Source organism: Heliconius melpomene, chromosome 1 (assembly GCF_056956725.1).
Source record: "Heliconius melpomene rosina isolate 202511_hmr_F chromosome 1, ASM5695672v1, whole genome shotgun sequence".
Classification (NCBI taxonomy): Eukaryota; Metazoa; Arthropoda; class Insecta; order Lepidoptera; family Nymphalidae; genus Heliconius; species Heliconius melpomene.
Window position 1 is genome coordinate 14,894,417 of NC_140389.1, and position 15,026 is coordinate 14,909,442.

Consider the following 15,026-nt stretch of genomic DNA (forward strand, 5'->3'; position numbering starts at 1 on the left):
TCGCAACTCGCATCGCAGCGTCCGGACCACTCGATTAATTGTTTCTATCGTAAAACTTCAACTATTCGATTCTTTTGTTTTACATATAAACAAAGCATATTGTCGCCGTTCGAGTATGCCGCACTACAGAACAAATGTGCTCCTATTCTGTATGGAAATGTTTTATTGCTCAAGAATCACGCTTTTTAATAGCGATTCATTTACGAGCACTATTAAAATATATTGTAATGGCTGAACAAGTTTGTGTTTTGCCAATACAATCTGACCTCGAACGAATTATGTAAGAAATAGACCTCAAAATTGTTTATAATGATCGCTTACATTATTCTAATCTTTTATAAATATGATTTTTCTTTTCTAATAATATTTATATTAAAATGGTTATATAAAGAAAAAGATAGCATTTTAATAAAAAATATAATATTATATACCTACTGTATATAGTGATATAACAGAAATATTGTGAAATAAAACAAATACTGAATATTTGTTTTATTTCATTTCAACTTTCGGTTTCACGGCCTCCAATTTATTACGATTAATTATAATATTTTATCCTTGCCATATGGTATTGGCAAAATGTTAAAAGTTTAAATACTACGATAAGTATGTATACATACATATTTATTATAGTGATAAGTAGTAGAATGTATGTACAGAAACGCATAGGTACGGCAATGCGCAGGCGGTGGCAGATGTTCGCGAACAATTGTAAAGGGAACAAAGGCAGGTAGATTCGTAGGACGTTATCCCGCCATGTGCTACGTGTCATTTTTTCAGATGATAACATGTTTTAGACAAGAAACTAGAGAAAAAATGTTCTAATCTGACCGAACAGATGGTCGGGCACATGTCCCTAGAAAAAAATACATACCTATCCCAAAATAAAAACGCGCCGTAATCAGTCAAATCGATGGGGAATTCAATTTTTACGGTATGGCCGCACCGTCGATTTGTTTTGCTGCGCGACTACAGTAAATTAAATACAATGGTTTCCCTTTGTTACAAAAGAGAGAAACGAATTGAATCCCAGTTATCAAAATTAATAACAGCAAAAGCAATTTACTTTGTTCGCGTAATATCCTGCAAGCGCTGTTATTGAGCAGAATTTTCAATTGTTTTCCGTGCGAATGCTAGGAATAATAAATATCTGATCAGTTTTTTTACTATTGTGTGTGATTTTACAAAACTATTTTTTTTTGTAATGTCATGAAATTTCAAAAAAAATAACAACCAATATTATGAAGAAAGGAACCACTGAAAAAAGACAAATATTGACCTCGTAGCATATGTCGAAAGTCAAACTTTAAGACTGGTTATACGTGCATTTGAATAAACATTCGCCGCGCGATAGTAACGAAACTTTGTTGACCTTACGCAGTATCGAATGTCGAGTGGTCTGTGTGCACTCTGATAGGGATGTCATCGTGCTCACGCAGTGCACCCTGCATTGCAAAACAAATCCTAAGTATTTTCTTTGCTAAAAACTAGGTAAATGGACGTAGTTTTAAGAGAATCATAGTAGGCAGCAGTAAATCTTATGAAGTAAGATTTATGAAATAAAGAAAGTAAAGTTTCAAGAGAGCGACGAGAGACTGAGACTGTATCTCGCACATTTCAGAGAGAGAAAAAAAAATCGTTTTCGAGTTGGTTTGATTTATATTCGATTGAGAATTTATATAAAAATATAAAGAAAAAAAACCACCTTGTTCCATAAAATAGGTACCTCGTTTAATTCTTGATGGCAGTTAAACTTAACAATGGCCACTCATTTTGTGTGCTCGCGGAATGCGAATTTTGAACACGTGCGACTCGCAGGTAGGACTTGCATGTGCACCGTATTGTCTACAAAGAATAGGTGTTTTCTTGGTCATGAATAGGACTCCTTTGCACAATGGACAAATCTTTTCTATCGAGTCGCATCATCGATTTAATAAAGAAACGAGAAATACATGATGCGTAGGAGATGACAATGACGTATTTGTTTATTTGAACATCTGGTCTGAATTGTGAACGAAACGTACAATTGGCAAGTTCGCTACAAAAACTCAGGGCTTTTGTGATCGCGCAGGTAATGTTTAAAAGATTAACTCGATACAAGTTCCAAAGGTGCAAGTAACGCACCTTGACTTTTACTTAACCATCGATCGGTTGCATTCAAAATTATTGAATGTAGGTACAACTTGCCATATAATGACTGCGTAAGCGTTAGAATCACGTAGTTGCGGCACAGTACGACCTTAGGTTTTTTATCTGTAGGCGATAAGAAAGATTATGTGACCTTTAAATGTTGACTAGGTGTCTCTGACAGTAGTCGATAAGACAGAAGTCCAATGACCGTGTGAGATATAGACCAATAAATAATTTAAAATATTTAATTTCAATTATTATTCAGCTAGCGTAGGCACCCTACGTGGTTTGTACAATAAAAATGGAAGCGAATAAAAATGCAGTATAAAAAAATTAAGTCCCATTTTAAAAACAACTCGAGTATTTTGAATTTGAAGTACTCTTGCATACCGGATATGACGGAGCCGGATATAGTACTATTAAAAGAGTTCAAGAAGTCATTATCAATGACGTAAACGGAATCTTTTATATAATTTAAATAGCAAGCCAGATTCTGGAATGCTATCGAGATCCAATATATACATATACAGCACGTGAGTATGTCTGTATTAAGTTATTATTACGCAGATACGTGTTTATTGCACTAAGAAACATCATGCGAACTCCGCACATTTATCGATTATAATCAAAATTCACTCACGTAAATTGGTTTCGATAGAACCAGTTTTAACATAATCACGCACACGTAATACATATTGCTGCATCATACTATTCATCAATTACCTACTCGAATGCAAAAACTTAGCAAACCAGCTACAACTACAAAAAAAAGTATATGAAATACAAAACGATGAAGCAATTTTGATGATGGATGTATTATTTTAATACTTTTATTATTTTGCATAATTTAGATTTTATTATATTTGATTTTATTGTGTTTGTTATACAGATTATGAAACTGTAACGCATACGAGTAAGAAATCTAAAGGATTCGTTAAGGCTTATTAATAGTCATTAAACGTTAACTTTGGTACAGTGTGTTCGGTTGTTCCTGGTCGAACAGAGGACCGAAGGCGGAAGAGCGGCGTTTGCGCAACTGACATTGAACCGCAGTCTACGCGGAGGCCACTCGCCGGATTCTTGTGTATTTTAACGATATTTTAATGTATCTTAACGATTTTAAATCAAAACCGGTCATTTTTCCTTTTAGCTATGAGGAAAACGGCAAGCACTCGACGAATAACCTAATATTTCTGAGTAATTTGGCTTGATAAAATAAATAAAGACGATCATTATCGAAAGAAAACATTTATTGTAGTTTTCCTTATCGCATTAAAACCTGAACTTTGAACTGCAGCCAGTACATGTGATATTGTAATGCTTTAAAATGTAAGCACCCTGTAACATGCATGCACCATATCAAGTTTCAAGTCTTATAATATAAAATAATATATGGAGCTGGTGAAGAGTTGACTATTACAAGCAATAAAATTTTACATAATTTCTTCTCAACGATGAAGGTGTTAGAATTGCATAGAATCTCATAAAGTAGTCCTAATAAATCACAATGTTAAAACTGGCATTGCTGCGAAACGTTTAATTAGACGAGTTCGCGGCGTCTTCCTTCATTTCTAGCCGGTTACACAGCCAATCGTAGTACAAAAAAAGTAGTTCTGAGTAAAGCTGAATGCGCAATAAGAAAGTAGTTTCGTTGTTAATTAATTTACGTTCAAACTGCAAATTAAATGTAACTCCTTGATTGACGTTACAATCATAAAAAGTTGATCAACGCTTCAATTAAGTTCTGTGGATTCATCGAACGATGGATTTCAATTTTACAGACAATAGCTATTGATTACTTAATTCTGCTCGAATACGCGATTTGGGTCTCTATTTAGCGAAGACAAAGGAGATAATTGTTTGCAGCAACTCGTACACATATAAAATTATTCTAGTTCCATTAGGTTACGTCAGCCGATATTTTCGCAATAGTAAGAGCTAATTACATCATTTGCGGTGTGAGTGTCACCTTCCTGATCATTACTAGTACTACGCACAACACGTAATACTTCTTCGGGAAAATTACAGAATGATACATGATTAATTAAATTAATTAATTGGACGGAGTGTCTTAACACTAAGCTCCTTCTGCCTACCCTGCTATTGCTAAAATTGTCAGAATTAATTTTAAATAGTTCCATGTTTCTGTTTCACGAATGCATCTATCGAAGTGATCGATAGTATGGTACCGATACGCCGGTGTCCGGTGTGGTGTCGCAAGCGTCCTTGGTCTTGGCTCATGGCTCGCGGCTGCCGGCTGACCGTAACGCTTCCGCATCTACATTACGTCACAAGTACACGTGTTCCTTTTGTCTATATGTGCTTCTTGAAGATAAAAATTAACTATGTTAAGTTTTTCCGACATGTTCGCTCATGTGCTATGTGAAGACGTTATTATCAATGACTATGTATCAAATTTGACTCTTATTTTAATTAGAAGGGTATTTATTTCATTTCGATTAAGATTCAGACAAGTTTATTACATAAGCGTAAAAAATAAACTTATGGAAACGATCAATACGAGCCAAGAAATTAGTAAATGCGTCACAAGCTCGCGGGAAATTTTTCCCTGTGACGTCATTCATGTATTAAACGCAACAGGCCTTCAAGGCTTCGTGGCAGCGGGGGCGGCGCGCGTCAAAATCCAGAAGCACACGGTAGGCGTTACCGAGTTAGAAACAATATCAATGTCGTATTTTTTTCAGTTTAAGTAACAAGATTATAAATAGATTATATAATGGCGAGTTTAAATTTTAATTAAATTAGTGTAGCGCTTGTATTGAGCGCCATTCTTATAGCATTACATCAGCATTACATTTTAAACGTTATCGTGACAACTGCGCAAATTATTGGAAAACTGTCCAAATACTATTCGATACAAAAATAGTGTTATATATATATAGGATATACTAAAAAAATATATAAAGCTATTTTTCAGTCTAACATAAATGATAAACATCAAAGAAAGACTAGTACATAATATTAAACAAAAATACATTGTTATCACCTTGTAACACAAAATTATCTATAAGTACCTAATATTTTGCAGACGTTACGCAAATAAAAAAAAATAGTATTGTAATATTTCCAAGTGAATTGTATAAAAGCATATCAATAGGAGAATTGAGTTAATTTGGTAACAACACAAGTGCATGTCGGTAAGATATTGTCGTCGCGGTCGATTGCGCATGGAGTGACAGCGAACGGAGGTCGTATACGTTCTCATATTTAATACGTATTCTTCAATCTCGAACGCGAGGCCGAAACCACGAAAAGAGTACTGTTTCGCAACCGAACGCTGTTTCAATGTCATTGTGAGCGTTCCCGACGGTCGCGACTCGCGGTTTCTTGTAGCGTTAGAGTACGTAGTACGTATATATGCAAACTTGACTTTTGATGACTCATTGTTTACTGATCAACTTACTATATTATCATATATATATAATATTTAATTTCAATATGTATTATCATTTTTTCCCTTGCTATATATAACCATGCAAAATGGAATTTTAGTAAAAGGTTACCGAGTAATTTACCTAGAAAACGTAATATTTAGAGGATATTCCTTAATGTAATTTCGAAAATCCCGTGTAGCGAATGCGCTGTGGACTGAGCTCGTATTTTACAGGAAACAGAATAATAAGTGTTCAACTATAAATTAGTTTGTTTCGAACAAAGTTTATGCAGAGAAATTTAGACTTTAGTCTCGAAGTCACACAGATAGTAATTGTTTGACAAAACTTGTAGAGTTCTGACCGTAGAAAATATTATCAGCCAGCCAGGCCATGAAAGAGCTAGACTGGATTCAAAACCGGTCTAGGACATAGGTAGCTGGCTGCAACTTTAAAAGCTTTCGGAGTCATCTATATAATAGTAATTGGTCATCTCAATGGTATTATTGATGAATATGTTATTAAACTTTAAATAAATGAAATTACACAAGCATAACATAATAGAACATGTTTGAAATTCACAAGCATAATAATTAAAATACACTTGTTCATTTAAAAACAAAACGTAGCTCGTGTGGAAATTCAAATGAAAATTGCTCATAATATTTTTCTAAGCGATCTTCCTGTTTACAACTAACTGAAATATAAAATATTTATCGACGTTTCTTCCATCCAGTTAAGTCACATGGTATGTTTTGCCATAAGTTTGGTAATGTTGGTAGTAGGTGAGCACGTCATTTCCTCTCCGTGACCGTGAAAAGACGTCACGTCACACGAGATTAGGATGCGCCTACGCTACAAGAGAACACTCGCCTTTGTCCCCCACTCTGTAATATATTTAAGTCCTCTTTTTGTATAGACAGGCTGTTCTTCTTGGTAAGTTGCTCTAATGCATCGCGCTTAATGATAATGACATATTTTATTAGGTATATATATTTATAATTTCCGTCATCGGTTTGTCCTTTATGTTTGTAAATGTGATAATAAACATGATTGAAATAGATAATATCATGCCTAATTACGTGCGTTTAATTTTTCTAAGGTTCTTTTTATTTATCTATTTTTGGGGAAAACCCACTATACAGATAAATTTATGAAACTTACGTATAAATATTATATTTCGCATGATATTTACAATGACATATTAATGATAAGGATTTAAGATCGATTTCGTATTTAAGTATTAAACCTGTAGATAAATACTTTTAATTGTTCACTAAAAAACTTTAGAGCAAACAAAGATTTTTTATGAGAGAAAAATGTTATTTTCGTCAATAAATATTGCGTCATTCCACATATAACTTATAGGTAAAGAATGACGCAACGATCTCATTGTTTTCTCGTAGTGTTTACGCGGTAACTTCTAACATTATTTTTCAAGAAGCGGGATATACCCGCAAAAGGAAAATATTTACATTGAATTCAATATCGAGGTTAGTACTAAAATGTCATTTGTATATCTAAACAGGAAATGCTTTATAGGGCAGACGCCCGTGACTCGATTCGTAATAAATGTGCGCTATAGGCCATTGTTAAGATGGAGACGTGAGCTATTACACGTAATGTTCAACTCATTACCAATCAGTCAAAGCCGTCAATAAACAGTACTGTACTAGCGAAGATAAAACACGATAGATAAGTACATAATTCTGAAATTACTAAGAAAATATTATATATCTACTATATATAAGGATATTTGGAAAAAAATCTACTAATCAAAAAAGAAACGGGAAAGATACAAAAACTATAATGAAGCTTACTTAAGAATTATTAAATACAATTTAAAATACATTTTTCAACTTATAAATTCAGTAGCAAAAACAGCAAATAAAAATATGCGAAACGTAATACGAAAAAAGTCGAGTTCATACAGCAGACGCAGACGTCAAGTATTTTTAGTGACGACGCATCGGGTTTGAAGGGTTAATCGCAATTCTGGCCACTCGCAGACCGGTTGCATATTTTTTTTACCGCCGCCAGACTCGAGGTAAACGCTCGGAGTACAGGGAAATTGGCTGCCTTCTATTTCATTTAGCCCTGTTATTTAAAGTGTTTGATGTTTTTGTTTTTATTCTTTTCCTAACTCTCCATTTTCTTTGATTGTAACAAATTGTGAACGATTACGTTTATTACTTATTCGAAACTTTGTACCAAATTACGTAAATAAGGATAATTAAAGGGCGTGGGTGGGGAAGGTCTAATTCCGCAAAAAGTATTTAAAGGAACTTTTTTATGTTGAAATATTTTAGGCAGCCGCCAACGCGAAATTATTTTCTAAGCTGAATGTTTGGCGTAGGTGGTAAAAACAGATATTATTTACTCAAACGAAAATAAGGGACACCGAAATTGGGTACGCCCCCGTTACGGTTTTATCTCTAGAGAAAACTTTCATATTAAACACGTATAGGACTCGTGGTATATGGTGAAAAACCTACACTAACGTTCATACAATAGTGCTATATTAATACAATTAACTCAATGGTAACCACTTTAAAGTTAATTTAGTGTGCAAAAATAAACTTACGATTTCCATATGTTGGGGTTCACGGGATACACTGCTGTCACATAATTTAAATGAGTATATTTTTGGATAGCAATATGTAACAACGTATTGTGATGTAATCACTTTTTCTAAAAAAGTTCCTTTAAAAAGAAAAGTATCCGAAAGTTAACTTATGACGTCTAAACATTTTAGGTAATTGTTACGGAACAGGGTACCACACTTTACATGGTAAATATAGGGAGAACGCTTGCGTCAGTCCTATTTCTAAATAAGTCTGACATTTATGTACCTACGCATTCGATGTTACTAATTGTGGATAGGTATTTTCGAGGGTGAGGAGGTATTTTTAAAGCATTATCAAGGGGCCGTATAAATAAACGAGGGTAGTGACCTGTTAGAGGCATCTATGATTCATCTCGAACCCTCAGTTATCGCCCTATGATTTTTTGTGCGTTCCCTCTTAATGACGTCACCAAATGCACTGACGCATTCGTTCCCCTGAACCGAATTCATCACGATCCTGTCATACTCTGAATCATTGTTACATTGTTGGTTGGAAACATGGACATTGTATTAACAATGTGAGGCTCCTGGCCTAAATAATCATATTTTGAAGCGTCCTTTGTATTGGGCAAGGAAAATAAGGCGTAACTCAGAGGCGCATTCTTGAGTAATTCTGTTTAAATTATTTGGCAAGTTCAGCTCACTCACTTTGCCAGTGATTATTATTATTATTCAAGATTTACAAATGTTTTCGAAAAAATTGCACCCATTTACAAGATGGCAAGTTAGCTGTTTTGTAGTTTCTTTTAGCATTTTGTCGATTATGCTATCATATTAATGGACTTGTTTGTGTCATGAGGTTATATTTAATTGCTTCTTTAGCTATCAATGTGAGACCAAAGATTTATCTGTTGGTTACGCTGGATGAGTTTCAGCGGTCAGCGACCTTAGCGACGCGGATATGCAGCGAGTGGTATGAGCTGAGCCAAGCGAGCTTGCGTTAGAGCGTAACAAAAATATAGGGAAAAATAAATCTGAGAACATAAAAGTAGCTCGTTGCTAGGGAGTAAAAACTTTATATATTAATTCGTATGGAACGAAACGGAACGGCGTCAAAGTATAATGATAAAGAAATGGCAGACGCGTGTCTTGGCTGTAAGTAAGTCTACCTTTTGGCGTTCCATGGTTCTTGATGAGCGCTCATGCAAGACTATTCTCTAAGGGAGCTGTAAAAAGGAGATTCTCCCCAAGTAATTGGCGGCACGTGCATATTTTTTGCTAGGGTGAGAGAGTGAACGCGCGCATCCATTAGGTTTAAGGATACAACGTGTCAGCTTGCAAGACATTAGGCTCAAAGTCAAAGTAATATTAGGTTACAATAAACCGTATAGTGGTTGGTTACTTCTACGTAATTTTTCAATAATACGGAATGTTTTTGTATAATAACGTCTTACTGTAACTTCATTGAAATCGTGCTATTAAATGGAACATATAGAAGATGTAGGCAAGCGGAGCGTGTCACAATATGAGTGTATCGACGGATAAGTGCTTGGTTACGCAAATGAGCAGATATGTAGCGGTGCGCGGGCGCGCGGCACCGCTTGCACAAGGTTTCGCAGACCTTTGTTTTACGCAACGAGATCGATTTAATAGCTGACTATTCTCCCGGTTGTGTAGTTCATAGAATACTGACAAAATAGGATTTCAGATAATATAAAGGAAGAAAAAATAATAAAGGTCCATTCAGATATAGTTACAAAAGAACCGGAACTTCCGGTGTAATATTGAAAATTGTGCAGAACTGTCTCCACTGCAGGTGTAAACACCTTTTCAGGTTCGCTTAAAAAGTGCTCTATTGTATAAGTATTTACGCCAAGCGTGTCCGGTCATTTATTTCCGAGAATGACATTCATGTTGTGATTTGAGTAGTAAGTAGAGGTGATGCTTGCTCGAGATCAATGCACTATGGTCGCGTCCGGTAGCCGCGTCCGGTGTTTTCGTATCACCAAAAAAGGTGCGAACATACGTTATTTATAGTAATGACGAATACTGCGTCGTCTGCGACCAAACCGTTTATTTACAGAACGAGGAGAGGTGTAGGTGTTCTAGGACGTTTTAATGTTACAGGATGGATCATCGGAGTAACCTTTGCTTTTCACGCATGACGTAAACTCACGCATCATCATTTTCCAAATGAGTTCAATCGTCGGTTCCGCACGAGCGAGGAGGCGGCGCAGCGTCGGCGCCAGCGACATTGGCACAGTTGCGCACGACCTCAGCTGCTGCAAGTCGAGCGAGGCCACAAACAAACGCCCCAAAACGAATAACATAGACGTCTGAATTCCGGCACGCCTGAATCATGTCGTACAAAAGTAACTCGCGGCGTAATCACGTCAACAAACTAGAACCCGAATAACTCGATGCTGGTGCTGGTTGCCAACAAAAATTACGTTGTTCACAGTATCCGTCCAGATATACGGCCGAGCGGAGATTATGCAATTCTAGTATAAACAATACCATTTATTTCACTATGGAGTTACACAATTGTCAAATTTAATAATATCTGATATTTTGCAAATATGCCATTATGCCAATTGATACAACTTTGTATCTTCTATAACTTTACGTTATGTATCTTATTATTACAAAGTAGATTTTTGGAAAATTTTACATGGCTTTTACAATATTTTAGTCGGTACATCAATTTATTAATATCAGTTATTTTTTTAGGCTTACTTTCCTTTCGTATACTTACTTTGAAATATTATTATTTATTATTAAAGGAAATTAGGTTCAATTAATTATTAAAGAATATAGAGTTGCAGGCGGTGGCCGGGCCGGTATGCGACGCGGCGGCGTCTGCCGGGTCTATCGCGAACAGATTTGGCACATCCGCTAGAGAGTGCCAGCGCAGCAGACGTAAATATATCGTCCCGTTAGCGCTGACACAGTCAATATTAATACGAAACATGCAAAATTTTTGCAATCAATTTATATACATTATTTCACGCAAAAATAACTTAAATGACTTAAAAGTTAACAATTCGCTATATCTGTTGTAATTAGGTACACAAGTATTAAGTTGCATAAGGGAAAACGTGTGGTATCGCGAGCTCGTCATTGTTTGCGATGTATGTACGTTCATCCGATCCGGCTTCTAAACACCGCGTTACGCAAAAAACGTCGGGTTTTGTTTTGTTACCTGGAACGATCCGCTGGGGTATTATTATTTTGGCGTGGAGAAGGCGGGATGCGCACGAAGAATGGTCGAGGACAATTCATTTTATACCTGAGACTGTTTATACGGGTCTCGTTGTTAGCAAGTCGCGGGCTCCGCTGTGTCTCATGTGTAGCATTATGTATCGAATTTACGTCGTTTGGCAAATTTTTGTGACGAATTGGATCTTGTGAAGTATTAGGAAACTTTTTTTATTTTAAAATATTTCCTGTCGTCCTTTCCGGTCTGGATACTTCTAATATTCAATTTTTTCTTGTATATTTACATGTATGGTAGCTACTGGAGTTTGCTTTAATAGCTTCCGATGTCTAGACAAGTTACCGACAGTTATCTACTAAAATTAAGCAACATTATGTTCGTATGGATACAGTGATTGAGTTCTCCTTTAAATACATTTACTATTTATAATTTAACAGTCAACTTATTAGAAAGTGGGTATGGTAAAACATCTCCAATTTCAATGACTAACAGTCTTTCTTGTAACAAATTTAGATAACCTACATTCGCCTAGTGATGTATTCAATTTTTGTATTTAATAAAAGTTATGTCCATATTAAAAATGTATAAACAATGTCTGCAGAATTTTAATGTTTTAATTATCATATCAAACATTGTCGTAATGAACTCAGTGGTATTCTGGCACGGCTGAGGGAAAATAATTTCATTCAGTCTCAACTCTCAAAGGATGAGAAAAACTAGGGACGAGTGTCGAGAAAATCCACTTCAAAGCTTCAAAGAAACCCGGGATCAATATTAATGTTCTTATTTACCTTTGAGACGGTCGCGGGGTATCGCGGCGTGCAGTCCGCCGGATGACTCGAATTTATAATCAGGGGTGCTTTTATAGCGATACGTGAGAACGGAGGTCTAAGGGCGTGTCACTTGCTCGATTTGCACCTTCCACAATTAACATTGACATTCTCACGATTCAACAGAAGAGTTCAAGAATAATCTTGACCACCGCGACATGTGCACATTAGAATTTATTAGGGCTACGCAAGGTCAGCTGCCAGTATGCAAATGAAATTTGACCGGGTGTTTAATCAGATGTAACAATTCTCTGGGAAAGTTAGACACACGCCCATTAACGGGATACGGCTCTGGGTCAAGATCCTGTCACACAGCTGGCTACCTGACATGGAGCGGTCCGTTAATATCTTAAAAACAAAAAAGTTACATTTCCTTTCTGAAATGACACATGGCAAAACTGGATCCGCATCCGCAGCATACGGCCGACGATTGTTAGTACTTGGATATGTCTAGTTAAATATAGAAGTGCAGACTAGTGCAACTCAAGTTAGTACTTGACGCTAATGTTTGAAGACGAGACTTGACTTTAAATACCTTAGTTTTATCTTTTGCTTGTAAGTTTAGCATTTTATATAATAAACAAATTCACAACATGCCGTCTTTGAACTGTAACTTTGAAAGGCTTCTCAAGTCGCGCCGTACCTGCCTTTGCGGCTCTGCTATTACGTAAAAGGTGAAGCAAAAGTTTTTACATTTGAGCCACAGTGCCCGTTCCGCATCGCGAAACGACGCTTTTGACAACGTTCGCTTTGATGATACTCTGCTGAAGGGTATTAAATTTTACCTTTTTTACCGTCTGTCCACTCAAAGCGGACTAAGTTAATACGGTTGTGTAAATATAGATATAGGATTTCGTTTCACGGAGCTATTGCATAGTTGTTTTTTTATGCAATTACAGGGTTATCCTTCGAGTCAAAGGATTTTTTAAAGTCGATTGATGAATGTCACGCAGGACAAATAAAATAAGAACAGGTCAAAGAAACCATTACTGTCACAATAGCATCTGTGGAGGCGTAATGAATATTGTCTCGGTTGAGATGTCAAGGAGACCTCAGCACGCTAAACTTGGGTTGTTGCCCCTTTCATGCGAGGGAGGTCGACATTTAATTGGATTGAAACGAACAAATAAATTCAATCTTATCAAGGTGCCTATTACAAAAAGTAATTAAACAGAAGTCGAGATTGGTTTTTTATTAAAAAGATATTAAAATATTAACAATAACCCGGTATACGGGTCAGGTGAATGACGGGGCTTAAATCTTGAAAGTATTTTATGATGGCATACATGGAAGGGTGCATAATGTGAGTTTTTGTTTATTTTATCAGGGAGTCAGCAGGGATCAGGTGCCACGTATAGGGGTGGCAGGTACCGCGTGGTTGAAACATGGGGGTCGTACGGAGTGCGTGAGGTGCGCGGGCGCCGCTCACCCTTGACCCGAATGCATTGTACGCAGCAATGACACCGCTCGCCTTGAGCCGTTAGCATTGCCGGAGATATTCGCAACAATGGAGGCCAGATAACGTTTCAAAAGTCGAAAATCCGCCGGTTCCTACCGGTTGCTTGTAATTAATAAAGACGTTGAGTAATTATTTGTAATATTTTCGCCTTTATTGCAATTCTTGTACAATATGCGTTGTATTTCTCATTTTTAAGTATCGATTTTTAAATATGGACACAGTTGAAAAACAGTAGAAGATGCTACTTTTTACGTGTGGTTTTTATCAGTGCGACTTCTAATGACGTAATAAATTAGTTGATAAGCAATTGTCGTCTTTTAACATGCGCTATCCAGTAGAAAGGAAATGAAGCTACTCGATACATGATATCGTTTCCGTTTCCGACGTTTTTGTGTCTTTGTAACACTTTCTCACGGCCGCTTTATAGTGGGCGGGGGAGAAAAAAGTGCAATTGATTTTTTTAGAATTGATATGGGTCTAGCAGTAATTTTTTATACCGTCAGCTGCATCTATAAGAATTTTGTATGTAACCTCATGTATTTACTAGCAGTAATGCAGGTAATGTTGTAAATATAAATTACACAAGGTAAACGATTTTCGATTGCGAGCTGGAGATATCGTCAGTAGGGGACCGTTGCGTCAGTTATTTCATTGGCAAAATTTAGCACACGGCAATCCAAACGGCTGACTGTGTTGTACTGCGATAATGTAGTATTTCAAGCGATTGCAATTTATACTAGACAAGATTTCTCTACATTAAATCAAGTCCTTGCGAAAACATAACATAGAGTTAGGAAATCATCACCGTTCTATTCAATAAGCGTACTTCTGTGCCTATTTGCAAACGTGAATATGGAAATTATAAATTGTATTATACAAATAATTATAACAATTAGAATTTGGTCATTTTGGGAAAATATAGGAACTTACCTTTGAGGATCGGCAAAGACGAATTTCCGTAACTTGAGGTCTCGCAAAACGATGCCTTGTTCGTGACACGCGGCCACAGTTTCTGCCATTTGCCTGAACAGTCTCCGCGCTTCGTGCTCTCTTAACCTTTTTCTCGCCCGCACGTAAGAGTGAAGGTCCGAGTATGACCTCGGAAATATAAGGTACACCCTCTTCTCGCCCACTAGTACTTCGTGAATTGGATTCACATGTGGATGACCGTCGAGGCGGTAGTGCGCTTGGAGGAGACTACTGCAATCTCTTGATACCACCTATGAAGAAAATTGATGAAATGTTAATTTTGATAAAATATTAGAAGTATAAAGTGAAATTATATACATATACAACTTGTACGGTACTTTACGAGCAATGTTCTCCATGAACTTGCTAGGATAGCTTGATTTCAATCGGAATAAATTCTACCCTGTCTAGACCAGTTTACTCGGCTAAACCAAACGAGTTATATTTTAGCATATTCTTTACC

At 36.4% G+C, this 15,026-nt stretch overlaps 1 protein-coding gene across 2 annotated transcripts in view; it reads right to left on the bottom strand.

The window, feature by feature from the left end:
• Positions 1–15,026, bottom strand: part of LOC146541648 (tribbles homolog 2-like) — a 34,461-nt gene that overhangs the window by 12,142 nt on the left and 7,293 nt on the right. For both annotated transcript variants that reach the window (XM_085190774.1, XM_085190771.1), the window contains exon 3: positions 14,525–14,814. In XM_085190774.1, coding sequence (XP_085046900.1) covers positions 14,525–14,814 — 290 coding nt within the window. The remainder of the gene's footprint in view (positions 1–14,524; positions 14,815–15,026) is intronic.